The sequence below is a fragment of the Physcomitrium patens genome, chromosome 1 (genome assembly GCF_059467195.1).
Source record: "Physcomitrium patens ecotype Gransden chromosome 1, ASM5946719v1, whole genome shotgun sequence".
Classification (NCBI taxonomy): Eukaryota; Viridiplantae; Streptophyta; class Bryopsida; order Funariales; family Funariaceae; genus Physcomitrium; species Physcomitrium patens.
Genome location: NC_143410.1, coordinates 19,279,562 through 19,288,572, shown reverse-complemented (window position 1 = coordinate 19,288,572; position 9,011 = coordinate 19,279,562). Strand labels below are relative to the sequence as shown.

General features: G+C 42.5%; 2 protein-coding genes across 23 annotated transcripts; both read left to right on the top strand.

Annotated features, from left to right (window-relative positions):
- Window positions 1-439: 439 nt before the first annotated feature.
- LOC112276244 (60S ribosomal protein L13-1-like) lies at window positions 440-2,530 on the top strand. The gene is made up of 5 exons (NM_001378708.1): window positions 440-501; window positions 842-960; window positions 1,275-1,408; window positions 1,806-1,964; window positions 2,197-2,530. The coding sequence occupies exons 2-5, from the start codon at window positions 852-854 to the stop codon at window positions 2,416-2,418; spliced, it is 624 nt and encodes a 207-aa protein (NP_001365637.1). The 5' UTR covers window positions 440-501; window positions 842-851; the 3' UTR covers window positions 2,419-2,530.
- Window positions 2,531-3,940: 1,410 nt separating this feature from the next.
- On the top strand, window positions 3,941-8,203 carry LOC112273052 (putative L-ascorbate peroxidase 4, peroxisomal). 22 transcript variants are annotated; one of them, XM_073535938.2, is made up of 11 exons: window positions 4,126-4,154; window positions 4,661-4,710; window positions 4,858-5,016; window positions 5,690-5,814; window positions 5,967-6,016; window positions 6,187-6,252; window positions 6,392-6,440; window positions 6,617-6,699; window positions 6,798-6,877; window positions 7,262-7,364; window positions 7,589-8,203. In XM_073535938.2, the coding sequence occupies exons 3-11, from the start codon at window positions 4,904-4,906 to the stop codon at window positions 7,820-7,822; spliced, it is 903 nt and encodes a 300-aa protein (XP_073392039.1). In that variant the 5' UTR covers window positions 4,126-4,154; window positions 4,661-4,710; window positions 4,858-4,903; the 3' UTR covers window positions 7,823-8,203. The 22 variants fall into 22 exon arrangements, with proteins under 22 accessions (XP_024359088.1, XP_024362289.1, XP_073392039.1 ...); XM_090252473.1 differs by having other exon boundaries at window positions 4,127-4,154; window positions 4,875-5,016; XM_073535940.2 differs by having other exon boundaries at window positions 4,127-4,154; window positions 4,661-4,740.
- Window positions 8,204-9,011: the final 808 nt, after the last annotated feature.

Genomic DNA, 9,011 nt, shown 5'->3' with positions numbered 1-9,011 from the left:
AGCTAATTATGGACAAAATCCATTTTTTTCAGTTCATCATTTTCAGATCATAAATTCTTGAAACTTGCATATCCTTAAATACATTTCCAAAATTATTTAAAACAATCCACTCCATTCAAAATTCCATAAAGTGTTTGAATCAATAAGAAAATAAAAAAAAATAAAAGTAACCTCTCAAAAAGCATATGGAGTACAACCAAATAAATGATATAAATCTTCACGTCTTATGACAATGTGAAACTTCCCAATCTGTTTTTGTGTCTGTCTGATCATTTTTTCATTAGGAATTATGACATTCGGAGTGAACTCTAGGGAACGCCCGGTTAGGGCAAGGAAGGATGGGAACAAGTGGGAGGGAACGCGGGACGATCCACCAAGGCCGTCACCCATTAGGGTTGCAACGCTCCCCCTGATAGAGGAAGCAAGTGTGATACACACTCTCTTTCTCCCCTGGCCTCCATCGCCAGCGTGCTCCGCAGCCCCTCCTGCGTACTCCTGGAGGTACTCCCCCTGTCTCTCCCTCTCCCATCAATTCCCCTTCCTTGCACTGTGTTCTCTACGCTTCTTCTTCTTGTGCTTGTTCAATTTTTTTTTGTGAAGGTGAGCACGGTTGTGTAGTAGTTACACTGGATCAATCTAGGGTTGTCGGCATCTAAGCCTCTTTTTATGTTGGTCTTGCGCCTTCATGGATATCGTATAGGTTTTTATGTGTCTGTGAGGATCGGAAGGCCCGATTGGAGTGCCCTCCGCCTTGATGCTTCAGTAGTTTGCATGGTGCATTGTATCAGGGTTTAGGTCTGTGGGAAAAAAAACGTAGGGTTTCTGATGGTGTTGCTCGCAGGTCTAGCACCATGGTGAAGCATAACAACGTCATTCCCAATGGTCACTTCAAGAAGGACTGGCAGAACTATGTGAGGACTTGGTTCAACCAGCCCGCACGCAAGAAAAGAAGAAGAACGGGTGAGGTTTAGGCTTTGTTATCCTCCGTCTTTTGATTATGGATTAGTTAATTAATTTAGTAATGAAATCCCACGCGTGATCAATGCGTCTACAACCATAGAGGGATTTTAGAATGCATGTCTACAGAGGACCTCAATGTTTTTTTTATTTCGAACTCATCGCGGAGGTGTTGATTTCTAAAGTACCCAATGTTTATGAACTGAATACAGTCATTGAAGCGAATGTAATGAATATATGTTAAATTGTTTCTTCGTTGGTACAATTATTTATGTGGCATGACACTGCTTAATTGTCTCTAATGCTTTGCTTATCAGCGCGCCAGAAGAAGGCTGCGGCTGTTTTCCCACGCCCTACTGCTGGTCCACTCCGCCCCGTTGTGCACTCTCAGACGTTGAGGTACAATGCCAAGATCCGTGCAGGACGCGGCTTCACCTTGGACGAGTTAAAGGTATTACTTCCTCTTTATATGTTTTCTAACCCTTTTAAGAATTTGCATCTCGCTCAGGATCGTTCTAAAACAATCGCTGATCAGTTCCAAATGTAGTATGTTACTTCTAGGTTCTCATTGCAGTATAAACATGGTTTTTGAGAGCTTAGTATTCGACTTTACGATATCGAAATCTTTTTCAAAGTGGATAGCTGAATTAGAAGAATCTTACTTCATGGAACTATAATTATAAGTTTATCCGTTTTCTGAACAAGAAAATGTATGACACTCAATCCCACTTGCGAATTGTGAAGCTTGGTAGCACTGTCAGGGTTTTTGGACAGTCATTGTCTTCTACATTCATGGCATTGTGTAATTCCTCCCTCGGTTTTTCTGACGACTACATGTCTTGAACCAGGCTGCCGGTATCCCAAAGAAGCTTGCACCCACCATCGGTATCGCTGTTGATCACCGTCGCAAAAATCGATGCCTGGAAAGTCTTCAGGAGAATGTCAACCGACTTAACACCTACAGGGCCAAGTTGGTTGTCTTCCCCAGACGCGCTCGCAAGTCGAAGGTACGAGATTTTTTTATTTTTATTCTTCTTTTACTATAGAATGGGAGATTTTTAAAGTAGCGGTACAGTTGCGGGTCGTGAGTCACGTAATGTGTGTTTTTTTTTATTTTTCAGTTGTATTGGTGAGGAACCTTGATGCGGTCGTCAGTAGAAATGTATCATTGTTTTCATCAGCCATTGGTGCTATTTCAGTACTTGTATCCTGGTTAACAATTACGTCTTGTTTATTCAGGCTGGAGATGCAACCGCCGAGGAGTTGTCGAGTGCAACCCAGGTTACTAGATCAGTCTTGCCAATCGTTAAGCCCCGACCTACCGTAGAGATCGTATCTGTCACTGATGAAATGAAGTCCCAGAAGGGGTACTACAAGCTCCGTCAGGAGAGGATGAACGAGAGGTTGGTAGGCGTTCGTAAGAAAAAGGCCGAGCAGGCTGAGAAGGAAGAGAAGAAGTAAACTGCTAGCGACAGTGGACGCTGACTGGCTTAATGTCCTTCGCCTGCTTCATGTTCAGTGCACTTCACCTGGCTTCTGGTTAAGTAAAGTTGAACAGGGTACCATTGCTTATTACAGTTGATGTGTTTGGTTTCTTTATGTCGCCATTTGCATCCTATGGTTGACATGACACGAAAGGACACGGCATATGATTCGTATCTTTGTGCCAGTTGCTCAACAACCCTGCATTGGTTGCTTCGATAATATCGGTTGCTCAAACAAAACGGCTTTAAAACTCGTCAAAGGTCATGCGTACGGTATCGGAGTATTCAGGCAAGAATGTTAAACTGCTTCGAACTCAAGCATGAGCTGCTCACGTTACAACTCCGCCTCATCAATCGAGAACTTTATCAGAGACTGTCGAGCCTTCAGGGTATTTTTGAAGCGGGCATGTTCTCTAGATCTATCAGCTACATTGCAACGATGAGTTAAGTAATGCTATGTCCGACAACTCTGCATAATTCTCCGCTGGATTCCCTACTACTCAATACGAACACATGCATTAATGCCCATCTGAGAGCTAGTGACGTACGCCGGGAGCCTAGCCGTGAACACGTGTATACGTGGAACTGTAACAAGGTTCTTCCTAGTGTGACCGAGTAAATTTTCACTGAGAGTTCGTCTCTTCAGCTGAGAAAGTGGATTATCTGTTTCTGCTGACTCGGCATGTTACTTACTGAAGCACTTCAAATCTCATGCAGACCATAACTTGTTCACTGCTCGATTGTGTCCGAACTAAAAACATCTTCAGGTTATATCTTTACGTCATGAAGTGCACGCGATAGAGCAGAAACGATTTCCAACTTCACGTCTACGTCATTAAAGAAGACGTGAATTGTATCATGTATAGTATACAAACTACCTGCACTATTGAGGGGTTAAATTTGCCTTGATATCTCTCCCTTTGCTTTTTGTGTTACAACAGTAGTATACAGCATTTCAAACAAAAGAACTTCAGTTTTCATCAAAGAAGTAATTCTGCAAGGCAGTCTACACGTATCTAAATTGTCCACGCCCTCGCGTATGAAAAATAATAAATTAGTTTTGAAAGTATTAAGAACTTATTTTTCGAAAAAGGGGAAAAAGATAGAATAGAAAGGAAAGCATCGCGACGCAAAGTTTTTTTAAAAAATCGACATCTCACATTTTAAATAGAAATCCTCATTCAAATGATAATTCATTTATTGTGGAAACAGATCCGATTGGACGGAGTTCGTGAACCCTAAAGCCTCAAGATAGGCTTTCAGAACCCGGCGGTGGTGAAACCGACCGAAGGCTGAGAGCGTTCTCACCGCAGAAAAGAGAGGACGCGTCTAGATTTGGAGAGCAACGGTTCAACGGACACAAACGTCGAGTTCGAAGAAGCGAACAGCAACGCCACCATTGGCACAGTTCACATGTTTTCCGAGAAGATAATCTCGAATCGGGCAAAAAGCTCCGGTCAAAACTGCGCTGCTGTTGAGCTTCCAGCGAACACTCCACTGGAGACTCTTGTGGTCATTTCTATACCTCATCCGCTTCTATCTATGTGGTCCCCTCAAGGACCAGCTCCACGGCAACGGAAAACATGATACTTCGCTCATCCACATCCATCCACGCCATCGTCTCGCCTCTCCCATGTGTGGTCCTGTGGGATCAAGCGCGGTGCTCTGATTTTGCAACTTGCAGATTGTTCATCTTTCTCGACCTTTTTTCAGGTCCGTCCCCCCCCCCCCTCCCCCCCTGTAACTGCATCGTCGACGTTTTGTCGCCCCGCCGCTCGAACCGGGACTTGCGCTACTGGATTGGGCGTCCAGAGGGTCCTATTTTGTTGCATTCGGTGCGTTTAGTTGCGGTGTCGTGCAGGCCCCTTGCAGATTAAGTTGGTGTATTAGTCGCGGTGTGTCTTGCTTGCGGTTGGTTTCCATTGAGGTCGTGGTGAGGTCGAGGTGAGGCTTCTTTTTGTAGGCAGTTGTATTGTGTGTGTGTTGTCGCTGATTCGATCGCTGTAAACAGTGTTTAAGCTCCGCAGTTGTGGTACTTTGCGATGTTAAGATGGATTGGTTCGCTTGTGTGTGTTGGATGGAGTGATCCACCCGGTATTTCGTCGTTGGGATCGTTTCGCAGTTTTTTTTGAGATATTGCTGAATAACGATGTCTGCTTTCTATGGTTGTTTTAATCTTGAATATCTAAAAAATTAATAACATTTCTTTGTGTTTGTAGTTCTTGCAAGAAAATGCGTGGTAGAAATATTGAGATCGAACGAGTGTGTGGTATGCGAATTTTGTGAAGAGAGAGAAGCTGTATGTATGTAATTTTGCATTGTTCGTATGTCATCGATGTTTACGTTTCTTTCTGTTTAGGCACGTGTAACACTTAATTGGTGATGCTCGCATCTTTAATCAAGTTTGGCTTAGCAGGGTTTTACCGGCTGCAGTACTGATTTTGTGACGTAGTGCGATCAAGATGCCGGCTCCAGTGGTTGACGATGAGTACAAGACGTGTATAGAGAAGGCTCGCCGGGACCTACGAGCTTTCATAGCTGAGAAGAACTGTGCTCCTCTCATGCTCCGCCTTGCGTACGGTGTCTTAACCTTTTGATGTATTGACGACCAAATTGGCGCATGATTACCGTTTGACAACCTCGTTAGTCTGGACTTGAGGCTTGTGACGCTCTGAGTAGAAATCTCCTCTTCTCTTTCGCTGTTTCGTAGCCTAATATGCCTTTCTCTCGCAGCTGGAACAGAGTACTACTGCCGTAATTTACAGTGTTTTCCCTGTTCGTAACTTTGGTCCACACCTTCTCGACGAGGATTGTAATGATTAGCTCTTGTATCCTAGTAGCAATGCAGAAAGATTAAATTCATTTTTTCGAGTGGTTGCACTTCAACAACCAATTTAAGTTCATAGATTTTACTTCGTTCTCTCTTTCTTTTGTCTATAAAAATTCTAAGTAGTTGGGAGTTGAACTCTGGTTATTTTGTTGGAACAAACAGATACAAACTTTATTGCACTTGCTGCTAGCTATTGTTGGCTTTCTTTCAAACCAGATCTGTGGAAGCTTTATGTAAGATTTCTGCAACGGAATTATTTGGCAGTGTTTAGGGTCCGATGACATCATTACCATGTCTTCTTCTTAACTACATCCGAAATTAAGATTTGAACTTTTAATTCTGACGAGCTGTGAGCACGTAATTACGTTGGGACTTTTTTTTGTTGTAGTTCTTAATTTTACAATGATACATTGTGTAGGTGGCATGATGCTGGCACGTATGACGCAAGCACTAGGACTGGAGGTCCGAACGGTTCCATTCGTAGCGAGCGCGAGTATACCCATGGAGCAAACAATGGCCTTAAAATTGCCATAGATTTTTGCGGTAATGAGAACCATTTGTACACTGTTTGAAGTGTTTACACGAATGTGTGTATATATATATATATATATATATATGTATGAGAGACTTGAACACAATGTTTTGTATCTTAGCCCAGGTGTCTGATGAGTTGTTTTTGTTTTTTGGGGTAACAGAAGCCATGAAATCGAAGTACCCTGTCATCACATACGCGGATCTTTACCAGGTTATCTTTCTGATCTTTTCTCTAGGTTTGGAGCATATCAAGTTTCTGCTACGATGCATATGTAGCTACACTCGGATCGCACATCATGGGATGATGTTAAAAAATTTCACTAATTTGTTTTCAATTCTCATACGCTTTGTCTGAGATTTCTCTATGACTATGTCGTGCAGCTCGCAGGCGTGGTGGCTGTTGAAGTAACTGGAGGTCCAACTATTGAGTTTGTTGCTGGGCGCAAGGTAACTCCATACCTTAAGTGATTGTTACTTTTTAATTTGTGATCCAGTGGACAAGTGCACGAGGTAGGAGTATTTATTTTTTGAAATTCAGGGGGAACCCATGGTTTTGAAATGTAGGTGCAACTTTTTTTGATTGCAGGATTCAGTTGCCACTCCACCCGAAGGGAGATTGCCCGATGCCAAAAAAGGTATGTGAATCGTGTATTGGTTCGATATCTTAGTCACCAGGTTGTTCGTTATAGTACTTTACCGGTTCCTGACTTAAGTTTTCAAAATGGTCAATATCTAGCAAACATCAGGCTTTTATAACGTTTCGAGCTGTAAATTTCTTCGTCATACGATTTGTCATATTCTTGTCAAGCAGGACCCTCGCATCTGAAAGATATCTTCTATCGCATGGGACTGTCCGACAGAGACATAGTTGCTTTGTCTGGGGGTCACACTTTGGTAATTAACTAAACCTTGACAGCTTTGACATGTGTTCTTTAGATACATTGATACATAATCATGGGTGTTGATGCTAATTGGATGTCTATGAAATGCAGGGAAGAGCTCACAAGGATAGATCTGGATTTGAAGGTCCATGGACATCCAACCCACTCAAATTTGACAACACTTACTTTCAGTAAGTAATCTCTAATGATGAGTGAGGGTCAAGTTTTGGTCATTGTATCGATTGCAGACAAGTGGCATGAAAGTACTTTGTCTGCAAGCATTCGAAGCGTGGATGACTGCTCATTTGGACGTTGCTTCCTCTCGGTTTGTTAGAAACAAGAACATATTCGTTCTTGGTAGTGGATAGCAGTGTTTTAGACAGTGTGTGAATGCCGAGATGAATGTTGGCTAGTTTTGTTCCCAGCTTGTGTATGCAGCATAGTCTGAATTTTGGACCGTCTTTTCTGTACTTGTTCTTTGTAAGTCTGCTTAATGGAGACAGGAGGATATTAGTCAGCTCTCACGACTCTTTTAACTTTTCGGATGTGACTAAAACCTAGATGGTTATGTGCAGGGAATTACTGAGGGGAGGGTCAGATGGCCTCTTGCTCTTGCCCACAGACAAGGCATTATTGGAGGACCCTGCTTTTAAGCCATGGGTGGAGCTTTATGCCAGGGTAAACTTCCTTTTTTAACTTTACTTGGTCTTTAGTATTTTGCAACTAGCTACCCCTCGGTGTACGTGGTTTTTAGATTATCCTTGAAGTGCGTCCTTCGTTGTTTTGGTACTGTAACTTTTGCAAGTTGGTGAGGGTTTGTTACTTTACCATGTTTTCTGTTTAGACAATATGTTTAAAAATGTATCTGTGTGATTGAATGACTATTTATAATCATATTACAGGATGAGGATGCTTTCTTCCGTGATTATGCTGTATCTCATAAGAAGCTATCTGAGTTGGGCTGCAAAGACACCTCTCCTGCTTTCTCAACTCAGTCTGCCAACAGCAAATCAGCGGTAGAAGCTTATCAAAGTTCAACTGCCGTCCTTGGACAAGCTGCCGTTGGTGTGGGAGTTGCAGCTGCGGTTGTCGTGCTAAGTTACATCTACGAGGCCAAGCGCAAAATCCTCAAGTAAACTGGAAATATTTGTAGAAACGATGAAAAAGTCGGACATTTGTTCATCTTTCAATGCTTCAAATGCATGAAGCTCTGGAGATTGTTGAATTTGACCGAAGGTGAGCTTATGCTAAAAGACAGGCGCGTTTTAGTCGTACTTGCAGCGGAGACACAAATTATACTACGGAGGTGGTGGTACACCTCAAAGTACATATTCTGCGCGTTTTATGGTAGTCATTGTGATGTCCTGCTGGGAGTTCTGATGTCATGGTGCTTAGAATACTTCGAAGTTGAGTCCAGGAGATGAAGAATCTCAAAATTATTCTTAGCATTGTCTACATGTTTTCTAATATTTGCTACTCTAATGACAAGGCAGTTGTGCCAATATTTGTCTGACTAACGATGTCATTCGCTGAGCAACATCTGAATATTTTAAGGACCTAAATGCATACACGTTGTGATGTGGCGTTTGAGTTTTTATAGCGCACATGCCGTTTATTCCATTCTCAAGTGAAAAGTTGATTGTGAGGTCGAGATCTAACATAGCTTGCCTCACCTGATCACTATCACAGTGCATTTGCGGTGACGGCTATTTTTCAAGACTAAAGTTTCGACGTGTAAAAGCTAGTTAAACCACATTTGGTACTTAAATCCTCTAATGAGTGCGCCTTGGGGTCAGATCGTGAAAACCGGACAGATCCTTATCTCATTCATTGTTAAGTGCTACATGGCCGTTGCTTTTTAGGATGGTCTTGTTGATCCAGACGAAATTATTTTTGTGTTACCTACTGGATAATGAAAACGGTAAGCTAATCCTTGGGAGGTGGGTCACTTATATCTCCTGGACTCAGCATGGAATGATTCTACCAAACCCACCGTTTTGGACTGTAGCAACGATGGTAAATCAGCGGACAAGCTGAGGCTCTGGGAAGGTTTTTTTTCTCTCGCTCTCACCCACACCTTCAGGAGCTGGGTAGATGCTTCTGCGTGGGTCCTTATTGGCAATTTTCGCTTAAAAGCCTGCTTTATAATATTGATTTTACACTAATGGTCAGAATACCAGGTGTCCTCTCGAAACCATGAACATCAGTACATGGTATTTGTGATTCAATCTGTTCTGGTCTTCTTCTTCTTCCAATAATGAGTCAATCATCGCAACTTTGACATTACAGCCAAATTACTTAAGCTCAGAACATCCTCCACTTCTT

Excerpts from the sequence above, each read along its gene's own strand:
- LOC112276244 (NM_001378708.1), top strand. The coding sequence starts at position 852 with ATGGTGAAGCATAACAACGTCATTCCCAATGGTCACTTCAAGAAGGAC. Across the intron at positions 961-1,274 it reads CAAGAAAAGAAGAAGAACGG|CGCGCCAGAAGAAGGCTGCG; the intron begins GTGAGGTTTAGG and ends TTTGCTTATCAG. Across the intron at positions 1,409-1,805 it reads TCACCTTGGACGAGTTAAAG|GCTGCCGGTATCCCAAAGAA; the intron begins GTATTACTTCCT and ends GTCTTGAACCAG.
- LOC112273052 (XM_024503320.3), top strand. The coding sequence starts at position 4,904 with ATGCCGGCTCCAGTGGTTGACGATGAGTACAAGACGTGTATAGAGAAG. Across the intron at positions 6,017-6,186 it reads CATACGCGGATCTTTACCAG|CTCGCAGGCGTGGTGGCTGT; the intron begins GTTATCTTTCTG and ends TATGTCGTGCAG. Across the intron at positions 6,700-6,797 it reads TGTCTGGGGGTCACACTTTG|GGAAGAGCTCACAAGGATAG; the intron begins GTAATTAACTAA and ends TATGAAATGCAG.